This window comes from Balaenoptera borealis, assembly GCF_965194805.1.
Source record: "Balaenoptera borealis genome assembly, chromosome: X".
Classification (NCBI taxonomy): domain Eukaryota; kingdom Metazoa; phylum Chordata; class Mammalia; order Artiodactyla; family Balaenopteridae; genus Balaenoptera; species Balaenoptera borealis.
Genome location: NC_138881.1, coordinates 62,314,350 through 62,328,856, shown reverse-complemented (window position 1 = coordinate 62,328,856; position 14,507 = coordinate 62,314,350). Strand labels below are relative to the sequence as shown.

At 38.7% G+C, this 14,507-nt stretch overlaps 1 protein-coding gene across 6 annotated transcripts in view; it reads left to right on the top strand.

Annotated features, from left to right (window-relative positions):
- Positions 1–14,507, top strand: part of LOC309620754 (uncharacterized protein) — a 61,216-nt gene that overhangs the window by 37,934 nt on the left and 8,775 nt on the right. For 2 of the 6 annotated variants that reach the window (XR_014239602.1, XM_082377640.1), the window contains exons 6-8: positions 218–5,847; positions 9,749–9,844; positions 13,027–13,155. Coding sequence is in view for 4 of the 6 variants with exons in the window: in XM_082377636.1 (XP_082233762.1) it covers positions 218–337; positions 4,522–4,566; positions 5,770–5,781 (177 nt within the window). In the remaining 2 variants the exon portion in view is untranslated. The remainder of the gene's footprint in view (positions 1–217; positions 5,848–9,748; positions 9,845–13,026; positions 13,156–14,507) is intronic. The other 4 variants (XM_082377638.1, XM_082377637.1, XM_082377636.1 and 1 more) reach the window with 3 other exon arrangements.

Here is a 14,507-nt window from a genome sequence, read left to right as displayed (position 1 = left end):
TTAGCTCACATTTCTCAAAGGAAAAGAAGCATGGCTAACCTTCACACCTGTGAAAATTTCCCCATATTTGCTTGGGAACAGATGACCCGTATGCACTTATGTATTTGTCTAAGGGATATATGTGGTTTCTCAGCAGTTAAACCTTCAATTCAACTGAAGTGCAGTTAGCCTTCCCCAACAGGACAGTTTTTTCTCAATAAGTTTTCTTTTTTAATAGGAAAGAAAACGGCCGTGCACAGAGGGAGAACTGATCACCGTCTGTTCTTCAAAGACACTTCTGTGGCAGTGGTTGGGGCTACTAGTGCTCACTGCCCTGACAGAGACCTGCTTCGACAGGGTAGGAGGAGGGTGGGCTTTGGGTGTCAGACCTGCATCTCCACTGTTAACTACAGCCCTTTTGAAAGTCAGGCTTTACTCCTTTTCCAGGGACTCCTTTGGGATTGCGAAGCTTTCTTTCTATTTATTGGCCTTCAGCCTTGACTTGGCCTTGAAGTTTCTGAATTTCTAGGTCACAAGTTTTTTCAGGTTGAAGTTAAATATACTTAATTCACGTACGTGTGAGTCACTTCAGTTGTAATGTGCGCAAGTCCTTAGACCAGGCACAGTTTCTTACCTGGCCACATGGCCCTAGTGAGAATAGCATCCCTGTGTCAGGGCTGAAACAGCAAAGCAAAGTGACTGATAGACCCGGATTGCTTTAGCCCAGATTTAGAAGCAACTAACATTTATTGGGTAATTCCTGTGTGTTAGACACTGTTCATGTATTAAAGCATTTAATACAGTAACCCTTTCCTTTAGGTGCTGTGAGTAGTCTTACCCAAATTTTACAGATGGAATAATTACAGCTTACACAGTCTAGATGACCTGTCAAGGATCACACAGCAAGTCATTTGCAAAGCAGGGATTTGTACCCAGGTGATCATACTGCAGGGTCTACACTCTTAGCCCCTACATTCAAGGCCCCTCATAGATTGCTGTTTCACTCTCCTTCCCCTGGCATGTGCAGTTATTCCTTCTTGCCCCCTTTCATTTATCTGAGTCTAATACTCTCTTTTTTTTTTTTTAAATCGTCCTTCTCACCTCCACCTTCTCCAACCCTTCATATTCAGAGTTTAACCACCTGGCTGGGAAAGCTGGCAGGCTTATACAATAAATAAATCCTCATAAAATTCTCAGCAAAGCAGATGGGGGTGAGTGTGGGGTCATTTATCCTTCTTTTGGAATATAAATGGGGTATGGGGTGTAGGGATCATGGTCTCTGGGCATCATTGTCTCCTGGGAGCTCGGGAGCATCAGTGATTCAGCTATAGTGGTGTGCTGGCTTTTTGGGGTCCGTGTTGAGCCAGACAAGTGAGGGGCTTTGTGGAGTCACTGAAGAATGAGTTGGTGCCTCTTGGTGTCTTTCATTTGTCTCATTTTAAGACTTCTCCTTTTACCTTTAAAATGGTGGTTGTGCGTGGTGGGCTTACTTGTTGAAGGCTTCTGTTTTTAGACTCTAGCTTATTCTCTGTGCCTTACCTCCCTGCTTCTGCCTATGAGGCTTTAACCCCAGGTGACTGAGCTAGTTTGGTAGCAGCTTGGCTGTTAAGTAAATGAGTGTTCACAACAGGAGGAATTTTGAACTGACCTACTAAGAGGGTGAGCAGGGCAATTTAGGGAGTCCTTTGTAGGTTTCCCCCCATTAATCTTTAGCCTTGTACCATATCACTAGTGAGCTCTCATTTCACAGTGCCTATGAGTTAGTTTAGTCTGTCTAGGAAGTCACTTATTTTACCCTGGCCCCCAAGGAATGCCAAATATCAGGAACTGTAATCACTTACACTTACCCTGCTGTTGGATGCCTAATGTCCCCTCACACCAAACTGTAACATAGCTTGGGGCAGAATCTGGGAGGTGCCTTTAGGTCCAAGGAGCAGGGTGGTAGGATGAAGACTCACTTGGCATTATTAGACTTGGCCATGGTTGACAACCTGCTGCTGCATCAGAAGAACTGGTGCATCTCAGAAGATGTTTGAGATTGAGTTCTTTGGGGCCACTGCTAACACCAGAGCTGTCCTGGGGTGAACAGTGCCCCTCCCCAGCCTCAAGGAAAGGGGTGCGTGGTTAAGAGAGGGAATACAAATCCATATTCTATAGAGTATTAGAGCTGAATAGACTAATTGCCTGATTAGGCCCTATCAGTTTCTGTGTGTGAACACTGAGATCCATGGGTTGGGTGTGGGTGGCTTGTCTGGCCCAGGATAGATTGAAAACTCAAGCAAACTGCATGAGCCCTTCTAGTACTTTTGCTTTTGGTATTTAAGGGATTTTAGAGTCTTGGCCTCTCATGTATTAAGAAACAATTAAGAGGGAAATAGGGAGTAAGGTGTGGGATAGTCAGCATTTCCTGTCATACAAGTTGATGCTATTAGGAGTTCTGTTTGAGAGTTATTAGGTAAGGGAGACAGGTAGGGGTGAGGGCCTGAGGGCTTGGGGCAAGAAGGGAAGAAGGGAAGGGATGGAAGATCCATCTGGAATCGGTTTCAAAGAAGAAAGACTGCATAGTGCTTTGAAGAAATCAAGCATCAGTCCAAGAAGACCTGTGATCTCAGCAGCTATCTTCACATCACCCCATCTCCTTGGCAGGGCTCAGCCTCACCTCTGCCCCCTTAATGCCCATCCTGGTCCTGTGTGTTTTGGGGCCCAGCGATTGTTTATGCTCTGGGTGAGCTCAAGCACTGGGAGAGGGACCACTTGTGGCTGTCATTTAGGCCACGAAAGCAGCAGGGAAGGGATGGTTTCCTGTGGAATGGGGATGTGGTGTCAAGCTGATGAGCAGCAGAGGAGGTATTTGGGGCAGCATGGAGGGAAGGATGCATATCCTGTAGGAATCAGGGGACACAGGTTTTTGTCACCTATCAAGTGCCCTCAGTCGGGGATGGCTGCAGCTCTATTACACAACCCTATCAAGCAGGCACTGTAGTTATTAGCAGTGACTTTGAAAAAAATTATTCTTTTGCCTCTTCTCTCTTTCACTCCCAAGCTGCTCAATATGTTGAAAATGGAGTCAGGGACCATCGTCTTTATATAGAAAGTTCCAACTTGAGATGCCTTTATTATTACATCCAAGAATCCTCTCCACTCTTTCCCTGGCTTCTCATGCCTGTGGGATTGATGGGCCAGCCTGTGTCCTACCAGTGTTTCCTGAGTATTTATCACTGTTCAATTTGGGGGTTAATGGGAGAGGGATGGGGGGACTACGATGGATAATCGAGTGTGTTAAGATCTTAAAGATTTTCTGTGGATTTCGACATGCCTCAAAGAATCTTCCTGTCCGGTAAGTACAGGATAGTTGAGCAACATACGTAACTACAGACATTAGATTGTAGGCCATCTGATTCAGTAATTTGACTTGAAGCACTTCCTAGTTTGCATGTTTTACACTTGAGGATAAGGTTAAGAGAAGTTAACCTGTTGGGAAGTTTTAGTTGCTACTGGAACTATGTTCACTTAATACAGGAAGCCAGTATTCTTCAAAGATGAGAGTTCCTCTATAGGACAATAGGAAGAACACGCAACATTTGTTCCCCAGGGAATAGTACACCATGGTAGACAAGGTTCTGGGTCCCCTGAGGGGTCTCCAATCATAGTATTGCTGAAATTCCAGCTGTCCTTTGGGATGGGATGTCTTTGCCTTAGCTGTACTTTTTACTGGCTTCTGCTTATCAGGGCCAGAAGGCTGTCCAGACAGATGCTGCTATGATGAACTCTTGGTGTTCATCTCAGGAACTCACTGCCCTTACAGCCTTTTAACTAAGTGCAGTAGTTCAGCATGTACTCTAGAGTTAGGAGGTCTTAGATGAAACTCCAAAATAAAAGATTTAAGAAATCCCATACCTTATGTTAGGACCAGAGCACGTGTTCAATGATGTAGTGAGATGGTTTTTAACCAGAAGGATGGTTGCGGGTATTGACCTCAAGAATAATCTGGAACAGGTTTGCAATGAAGAGAACAAAGATTACCCCTGCTTTCATCGGGAGGAGGAATGAGCCTGATGCCTTTTGTTTGTGGTATACTTAGCCCGTAGAGCTTTGTGATGCCTACATTGATACAGGTAATCTTTGATCACTGCCAGAATGGCCAGTGCACTTTGCATTTATTACCCTGTATTGAGTTACCCATCCTTTGGATGAGTTGCTATCTGTGCTTAGTTTCTGAGCTTCCTTTGCACTTCCTGATTCACATCTCAAACGCATATTAAGAGCAGTCAAGAAAGGAAAGATTTTGTTTATTTCAACCGTTAAAAGTGACATACTGGCAGAGATGGGAATACAACCAGCTTCTGAATCATCAGTTTCAGATTCCAGCACAAAAAGATTAGCATTTTTAAGTGAAAAGGATATGGTTTTATACGTGTGGGAACTACAAACTGGGCATGCTTTCCACAAGAGGGGGGGAATAAATACTTTTTAATGTGTCCTTGGAGTATGGGTGGGACTCATGAATATACTTCCCTGCTTGGCTGTTTTATTGATTTGAAGGAGTCCCATGCGGCGGCACCAAAGATCTCATCGTTGGAAGTTAAGGTTAGTTCACCTTTGCTGCTCCCTCTCTACATTGCACTGGAGTGTGTGAACTAGAAATGTAGGTCTCCTTATAGTTTGTCCTAGACCCCATCCATACAAAGGCCCTTTTCTAGAACCTCTCAGCATATTGTGAAGTGCCTCGCATCATGCACCCCCAGTACTAAGAAGAAATCAGAATTGCCTAATGACAGCATTGGTCAAAGTGTCCCTGAAAGTGAACTAGGAGGCAAAACTTCAGATGGGAGTTTGCCATCGCTGTCAGCAAATATGCAACAATCTTTTAGGTGGTGAAATTCTTTAATGCCTAGTTAGTAATAGTGCCTATCTTCAACGAACTTGCCATCTGAAAATATTCTAATATAATTTTGTCACCCGTAGTGCCCCCCTGCTCTTTGGGAATCATGTTTGCAATAGATTCGCCACTCATTGGCTTTAAGGGCAGTTTTCCTGTAAGCGGACAAGAAGCTGTTGTATACTGCTAGCACTTTTTGTCCTAGCCACCTGGGGTTCTGCGACTTTGTGGTCCTCAACTATCCCCTGATGGCCTGGGTTGTATTTTCCCAGATAATCTCTGTTAATACTATTAGTAGACATTACTATTCCTTTCAAGCATTCTACTGCCTAGGACATGTTACTTGAATTTTCATTAAGGTTATTCGGACAATTCCCTACATTGGTAGTGCAGGTGAGCTTTCTTAGTTTTTCAAGAAATGCCTTTAAAATATTTGGTTCTTTGAAAGCATATAAGTGCCTAACTCCTTTTCTAGTTGTCTGTCTCCTAAGTGTGCTCCTGTAGGCTGCTTTGTTGCATTATAGACAGCCACTGCTGGAGAATTGGCTGTCCTGAGACAGGATAAACGTCTTAGACACGGTGCTACTCTCTTTTTCTAGTTTGATTCTTCAGATGGAATGTAACACTCAATTGGCAGCTTAAGCTCAGCAAATCTTCCCATGATATGGTTGTAATGAACTTCCAATTTTGGTTTCTCTATGGACAAATTAGCAAGAAAATCAAATGTAATTGCATGACTTATCCTTTGGAAATCTCTGCTGCAGAGCACTGTGTTCCAAAGTTTAGACCTAGTAAAAATTTTAGTAAAATTTTGCTGCTTATTGAAAAACTCATTGTATCTTAAGGTCCTTTATTTCTAGTAACTATATATTCATGCTTACGTGTATGATAAACCAGTCACTGTTTTTTAGGTGCAATGTTAATTTACCTGGGCTGCTTCCATCTTGTGCAAACCGGCAATGCAATCAAGTTGTCCAATAAAGTCACAGGTTTGGCATCCGTCTTTGAAATATTGAGCCACTAATTGGAATTTGTAGTGCAATAATGTAGCCATTTGCTATTGGATGTCAGTTTTCTATGGGAAGTTTGGTCTTGTCATCACTTTATGGCAGATAATACTGCAAACCTGGATAGCTATAGTTTTCCATATTTGTGTCTTTACATTAAGTAGCGTTACTACTGTCATATACCTATAACGTCAGTCACCTACTTTTTATTCGTTGACGCTGCCAGAGGCTTGCAATGGAGTTCCCCAGTTGTCCACTCTGCTTTGCCTCTGCAGAGGTGACATTACAAGTCAACGTCTCAGGGTCTCTTCCAGTTGCATTTCATTAGGATCCCTTGATTCTGTACCAATACGATAAGGCTTTTTAAAAAAGAAAGTTTGCTAGGTATCCTTAGGTGCCTATTTACTTTTTTAGGGAGTCAATTTTGTCTGAATATTTGGCAACGTTAAGTAAGATCCCACTGCCAATCATATCTTTCACGAGCCTTGACAAATCTGGTGCTGTGTTTTGGGCAAAAGACCCATTACCGTGGATCTTATGTATATTTCATTTGTCTTTACAGTGTTGTCTTTTATAAGCTATTAGATGAATTTTAAGAAAATACTCTTAGTAATGCACTGCTTGCAGCCTTGGGAACCAGCAAGTCAGTAATAAAGGCATTTGGTGGCGAAACATTTTTAATGAAACTGTATGTCTGCCCTTGGTCCTTTATGCTGAACGTTTCATGAACGTATTTGATTTATCACCATTATCATTTGCAAATAATTTTACAATACCGCTCTCTCTAACGCACTGATAGCATGTGTTTATCCGGGCATATTTCTAAATGTTAGATTTGGCACTGTCTCAGAGTTAGGTGATGCTCTGTACTAAATTTACCCACACTGCTATTTAACAGGTGACGAGCTTGCATTCTAAGTTTGGTTCTTGACAGGCCAAAGTATACGTAGGTAAATTTAGTCGTAAATATATGCGTCATTCTCTGGGCTCCAATATTTTATGGCCATTGTTTCATTATTAATTCCACTGCCTATTAAATCTGAGGTAATAGTGTGGCGTTTTCATAGGTTGTAATGGGTGTTTTCACATTTGTAACTGAACTGTAGAGAAGTTGGAGCTAATCCGAACTTGTATCCAATTGGTACATGCATCATTACCCTTTGAGAATTTAGATGGTTTGATGTTCATGTGAATGTAGGAAATTAGTGTCATCAGCAGTGCAGTTTAATACCTCTGCTACATAAGCAAATATTGAGATTGGTAGGAATTTGGCGCCATCTTGTGGATACAAGATAACCACTATGTTAGCTTTTATGTTGTACCTCATTTGTCCACAGGGCAGCACCCTTTGCGAAATCACTGCAGATCAGAAATGGCTCCCCAATTTTCCGGTAACATTACAATCTGGTTCCTCCATTTTGAGTCACTAATATATTTCAGGGTTGCTGTTGAGTGTCTTTTATTGTTAGACATTTAAATACTTTTAAAGAGTAATAGGGTTTTAAGGCCCAATAGTTTGTGTTGTTTGGTTGTTAAAGGTATTAATAAGGCTATTTACTGGTACATTTAGTGTCTTATTCAACCATTTACAGTATACCTCCAAAGTTTGTGCATTTCTGAGAACAATTAGCCATGATTGTGGAAATTTTCCACAGCTTGTATTAGTGGTATTGGTTGCATAGTTCCCTTCAGGGATTATTACTCTAAATGTAAATGCTCCAGTGATGGTAAGACAACAATAATGTTGTAAGGTTTTTGAGGACATTGAGATTGTCAACTATTGTAGGTTATATATGGCATGTATATCATCTATAGTGTGATTTTCTTGTTTATAGATCACTTTGATCATGCGATATGTTAAGTAGTAGTCTTGCCAATTACTGTAGATCCTCCATAACATGATAGGAGTGAGGTTTTCACTCATAAAAACTCCAAGAAAAGTTCATCCAGATTTTGCATAGTTTAGTGGACAAAGAGGAAACATAACAGAAATTGTGTTACTCAATTTACCCATAATATGATGCCTTTTGGATATGTTAGGTTCATCACTCTCACAGAAATTTGGTCTCTTCAGTCTCTTCCAGAAATGGAAGTTTGTTAATGGAAACTTCCATTAACATCACAGTCTAATAGTACTAAAGAGCAAAAAATATTTTAGTGTTGATAAAAGCTGTTTATTTGCTTGTAATATTAACTTTATCTCCACATTCACTGAGGTGTGTGACATTCTTAAAGTAGGTCAGTGTAATTATTACGTATATTACAGTGGCTGTTTTTCTTTAATTTTAGGTGTCTTGCCTCCAAATTTATGGAGGGTTTTGTGCCCCTTGTCAGGAAATATTTCAAGGTTTGTTGCCACCTTGTGGACACAAAGTTTTTTTTCCCCCCAAGACTCTAGTACTGCATTAGTCCACAACGTGTCGCCCTTTTGAGTGATATTGCACTGCTTGCATCACAAGTATGGTTCTGCTTGAGAGTACAGTAACCTGATGACTGTGCAGTGAGCCAAAAATACATTTGAGGAATTTCAAGGGTGTTTGTTTCATTTCTTGATTTTGCCCAGTTACAGGTTCTGGCTTATAAAATTTGACATTGGTGTTTGTGTGCAGTATAGTGTAGTGCTGATGTACAGTTGGTTAAATTCAGTATTCCTACTTATTAGCTTTGTTCTGGTTTATCACTAGCAATTTAAAAATTTCACTAGCAAGTTAAAAACACATGGATGATGTCTTTACATCAGATAACAAGGACCGTGTTTCTCCTAAAACCAGTTGACCTCACTGTAGTACATTACTCCATATATGAAAAAATGCCTGAGGGAGTGTATTGTTAAAGACTTAATGTGCTATTCCGAAATTTCCAAGTGTTGTTATTTGATATACTTTTATTGTACTATTGTTGCAGTAACTTCAGCTGACTTTTGTCGAACATAACATTGCCCTAGTAAGCACATGCCCTGTGATAATCTGATATGGATACCAAAAAGCATAGTATGTGTTAATGTATTACTGGTTATAATTGTGCTCTGTTTTCCAAATTATTTTAAAAATTATCTAGCATGCATATGTATAATGCAGTGATGAGTGGTGGTTTAATTTTGCTGGTGTTCTCTAGCAACCACTATTGTTTGTTAAATAGTACTTTGAGCTGCATCTCACTTGGTTTCAAAAATTTTTGCTTTTTTTGTCATGGCAAAACTTGTTTAGGTGGTGTGCTTTAGTGTTGTCACCTAGGTTGCTCAGTACGTTATAGTGCTTTACATGGAGAACTTTTCATTGTTTACTTTTAGTTCAGTGTTGCTATTTAGATTGGGGTATTCTAATATTGTTAACCATTTAGCCTTTCTTTGCTCCTCCACTTGACTGCCTGGAATTTTGTTAATTAGCAAAACGTTAGGTGTTAGGATCTGCCAACCATGGACTGAGTGGTTCTGGAGGGCCTGTTACTTGCTGTATTATGAAACCATAGATCCGTGATTTGTTATACTGCCAATGTTAATTTAATCATGCGATCAACAAATGTGTCCCAGAATTTTATCATGGTGAGTGGTCATTGTTTCTGTCTGCTGTCGTTATTTGTTGAATAGCATTAATCTAAACCATAGTCACCAAGGTGATTGAAATATATTTGGTAGGTCTTAGGCTTTTTCCACCATTAAGAAAATTTTGGCTTTTTTACTGCCTTGTGTTGGTACTGAATTGTCATATTTTCCTATCTGTTACTAAAAATAAATGTCTGGTTGTTGGCTCAGCAATCCCTTTGTATTATAGATGTGGTCCTGCTAAGATTTTTCACCACCTGTGGTCAAATGTGGTACTTTTCTGTTTTTGAGGTTCTTTAGTGACTGTTCTTTACAGTCTTGCCTCTGCTACTTCTCTGCTAGATCATTATTTAGCCCAGCTGTATTACGGGATCATCTTTTGACTTCATGGTGTCACTGGAAAGCTTACATGTCCTAGTGGATGAAAATATTTCAATGGTAAGACTAATCTCCATGTGGTATTTTATTTTATCTCTAATCTTTGCTTATATGTTTATGGGTTATGCCTACACAGATTGGGCAGTTTGATGCTGGCATAATGTTGAAGGACATTTCAGGTTTTGTGTGGACATATTTTCATTTCCTTGGGTATCTACTTAGCATTGCAGTTGCTTTGTAATATGGCAACTCTACATTTAATGTTTTGAGTAATTGACAAACTGCTAAAGTAACTGCACCATTTTACATTCTCACCAAGAAATTTATGAGGATGTTAATTTAACTCCATTCTCACTTATTTTCTATCTTTTATAATAGCCATCCTAGTAGATGTTAAGTACAGTTGACTCTTGAACAACACAGGGGGTTGGGGGCGCTCATCCTCCTCACAGTGGAAAATCCACGTGTAACTTACAGTCAGCCTTCCATACATGCAGTTCCTCCTATCCGAGGTTCCGCATATGCACAGATTGTGTAGTACTGCAGTATTTACTACTGAAAAAAAAATCCACCTGTAAGTGGACCCATGCAGTTCCAGCCCATGTTGTTCAAGGGTCATTTGTTTCTTGTATCTCGTGGTTTTGCCTAGTATATCTGTGTTGAGCAACTTTTCATATGCTGATGATTGGCCATTTGTATTTCTTTGGAGAAATGTCTATTCAAATCCTATGTTCACTGGAATTGAGTTATATATCTTTTTATATGTTGTTTAGATTTTTATTCAAAATAAATTCTTTTTGTGATTTCTTCTTTGACCCATGGGTTATTTAGGAGTTTGTTGTTTAATATGCATATATTTGTGAATTTCCCAAATTTCATTCTGTTATTGATTTATAATTTCATCATGGGAGAACATACTTTGTATGATTTCAATTCTCTTAAGTTTGTTGAGACTTGTTTCATTTCTTAGCATCTAGTCTATTCTGGAGAATGTTCCATGTGCATTTGAGAATAATGTGTATTCTGCAGTTGTGTGGATGTTTTGTGGATGTTTTGTAGATGTTTAATAGATCAAGTGGTTATTTATAGAGTTGTTCAGGTCTTCTCTTTTCTTGTAGATCTTCTACCTAGTTGTTCTATTACTGAAACTTATTGCTGAATTATCTATTTTTTTTTTCTGTTTCTACCATTTTCTCCTTATTTTTGGTGCTATGTTGTTAGGTACATATATGTTTATAATTATACTTTCCTGATGGATTGATCCTTTGATTGTAATAAAATATCCTTATTCATGTCTAGTAATAGTCTTTTCTTAATTGTGTGTTTTATTAGTATAGCTAACTCTAGCTCTCTTTTGGTTAGTGTTTTTGCCTGGTACGTCTTTTTCTATTCTTTTACTTGCAAACTTTTTGTGTCTTTGAATTTAAACTGTGTCTTGTAGATAAGATATAGGTAGATTATATTTTTTAAATCTGTTTTTCCAAGCTCTGTCTTTTGAATGCATTATTTAAAATTTTTTTATCTTTAATGTAATTACTGACAAGGTAGGATTGTTTTGCTACTTGTTTTCCATGAGTCTTATGTCTTTTTGTTCCTCTGTTCCTGTATTACTACCTTCTTTTATTTTTGTTAAATATTTTAAGCATTTTCTTGTACCATTTAAATTCCCTTTTTTCTTTTATTATATTTTTTGAGTTGCTTTTCTCATGGTTGCTCTGATCTTTCTTTTTTTAAAAAATAAATTTATTTATTTATTTATTTTTGGCTGTGTTGGGTCTTCGTTTCTGTGCGAGGGCTTTCTCTAGTTGCAGCGAGCGGGGGCCACTCTTCATTGCAGTGCGCGGGCCTCTCACTATCGCGGCCCCTCTTGTTGCGGAGCACAGGCTCCAGATGCGCAGGCTCAGTAGCTGTGGCCCACGGGCCCAGTTGCTCCGTGGCATGTGGGATCTTCCCAGACCAGGGCTCGAACCCGTGTCCCCTGCACTGGCAGGCAGACAGACCCTCAACCACTGTGCCACCAGGGAAGCCCCGCTCTGATCTTTCAATTAACAACTTACCTTAAAAAATTGATTTCAGATTAATACCAACTTAATTTCAATTGTGTATACAATTTGTTCTACTATGTCTTTGTTCCCTCTCTTTTCCTTTGTGATGTTATTATTATGTAAATTACATCTGTACATGATGTAAGCATATCAACACAATTTTCTAGTTATTCCTTTATGCTATTGTCTTTAAGTCAGAAATGAGAAGAAAAGTGTTACAAATAAATACAGATTTTTTTTTTGTCTGTTATATTTATGGAGTTATCTTATTGGTGTTCTTTATTTTTCATGTGCATGTGAGTTACTGTCTAATGTCTTTTCATTTCTGCCTGAAGGACTTGATTTTGTATCTCTTGTAGATGGCATGTCTGCTAGCACTGAATTATTTTAATTTTTGTTTATCTGGTAATGTTACAATTCTTAATTTATCAAGGATAGTTTTGCTGAACATAGAATTCTCAGTTTACATTCGTTTTCCTTCAGCAGTTTGAATATATCACCCACTGTTTTTTGGTCTCCATGGTTTATGATGAGAAGTCAGCTATAACTTACTGAGGAGCCATTGTACATGATGAGTTGTTTTTCTCTTGCTGCATTCAAGATTCTGAAGTCAGTCATGAGTCTAGATTTGAGTGTCTTTGACTTTATCCTTTTGGGCATACATTGATCTTCTTGCATGTATAGATTAATATTTTTTTCATCAAATTTGGCAAGTTTTGGGCTATTATTTATTCACATATTCTTTCTGTCCCCTATTCTTCTCCTTTGTTTGACTCTCATTTTGTTTGTTATCTTTACTGAAAGTAATTCTTTTTCATTACCTTATAATAAGAGGATGTAAGGCTATGTATAGTATTGGCTTTATGTTATAGTGTTCCTTTTTTACTTGCTAAATTGGCTTGATTGTAATTTACATTTCTTTTTTGACCCAATTGTTATTTACTGTGATGCTTCATGTTGAGGTTTTCTGGTTTGAACACATATTTCATATCTATATGAAGTATATAATATATGTTGAAATATATACATATAATGAAATGTATACATGTATATATGGTTTTATTGCATTGTGATTAGACAATGTGACTGCTGTATGTTCCTACATGTCTAGTTTTAAATAACAGCTTTATCTAGTAGGGAAAGACCCTCATTCGTTTTTTTAAAAATTTCTTTATTTTCATATACTTGTTCTTCCAGGAGCCCTTTAGAAAGAACATGTCAAGTTCTCACCACAAATAGCATTGGAGTTACAGTTGGAATGGCATTGAATTATAGAATAATTTTTGGAGAGCTGTCATCTTTATAATTTTCTCATACATGAATGTGGTATGTTTCTCCTTTTATTCAGGTCTTCATCATTGTATGCTTGTCTTTTCCACTTATTATTTTCAATATTTTTTTCCTAGTTTCTGGAAGAAGTAGGCAGATGTCTTAGGAACTGAGATTCTGGTGGGAAAAGTACAGAAGGTGTCATCTGCATAGACTAGACTCTATTAGTATAAAAGGTCATATAAAATGTATTTTTGAATATGATGTTACCATTTCTTCCACAAGGCCCTAGGAGCCTGCATTATTTATAATGTTCCATATCCCTGTTCTGCATAAGTACAGAGGTGGTTGCTAATATTAGGGGAAATTATGTAGTAAGCCATTTGTTTTTAATACTGTCAACATCCCTTTGACCCTCCCCTTTCCCATTTCGAAGTGCTTCTTCCATCCTGCAAGCTTTTGGGGACTCTGCTTATTGTTTATAGCATATGTACCCATTGAAGACCTTCAAACCCTCCAATATAGAGCTAACTGGTTGTGTTTTCACTACAAAAGTTTAGAGTTTCGGAGAGGTAAGAATCCCGTTCCACTTGATGGTTTTGTTTCAATTTTAAGAGCAACTCTCTGAGAGGGAGCTAAAGGAGAACATCCAGGATACAGAGAGATATTTGAACTTAGATCCTATGAGAAGCATTATAGGAATTAGAGCCGTTTAGATTGTGGGAGACAACTGCAAAATGGAGAGCTTGCTGGTCTGAAGTCAGGGATAGTTGGTTTTGTTGTGTAAAGGCAGTTCTAGTTAATGGAGTAACAGATTCAAGAATGTCCAAAGATGAAAATACTCTTGGAAATAATAACCTAGTGGAATTTGAGAATCTCCCTGCATGGAGTGAAAGTTGGATTACATGCACTTTAAGGTCACATTTATAACTGAGATTCTGTCTCAGTCAGGGCAGATGAAACAGATTTTTATTGTGTGCCTACTTCACATGTTCCCATTTAATCATCACAACCCTCTGAGGCATCCCAGAGAGGTAGAATAAGTTTGCTCAGGTAACTAATCTCATTAATGGCAGAACATACTTCTTCTACCTCTCTCCTCCTATATATCTTAATTTGCAATAGTAATTCCTTACATTTGTATCGCAGTTTATCGTTTAGAAGCCTTTCAGAAACATAGTTTTATTTGACCCTTATAAAAATCTGGTGAAGTTGGAAGAACCGATTCCACTTGTCTATTTTATGGGTGAGGAACATATATTTCTCTGGGGTAAAAGGGATCTGAGAGACTATTCAATACAATGTCCATATTTTGCAGTTGAAGAAACAGTACCAGAATTAAAAATCAGGATATTTTGTAAGCATTCTTTGATTTGTGTTGGGTGGAGGGGAAGGTGAGACTAGATGAT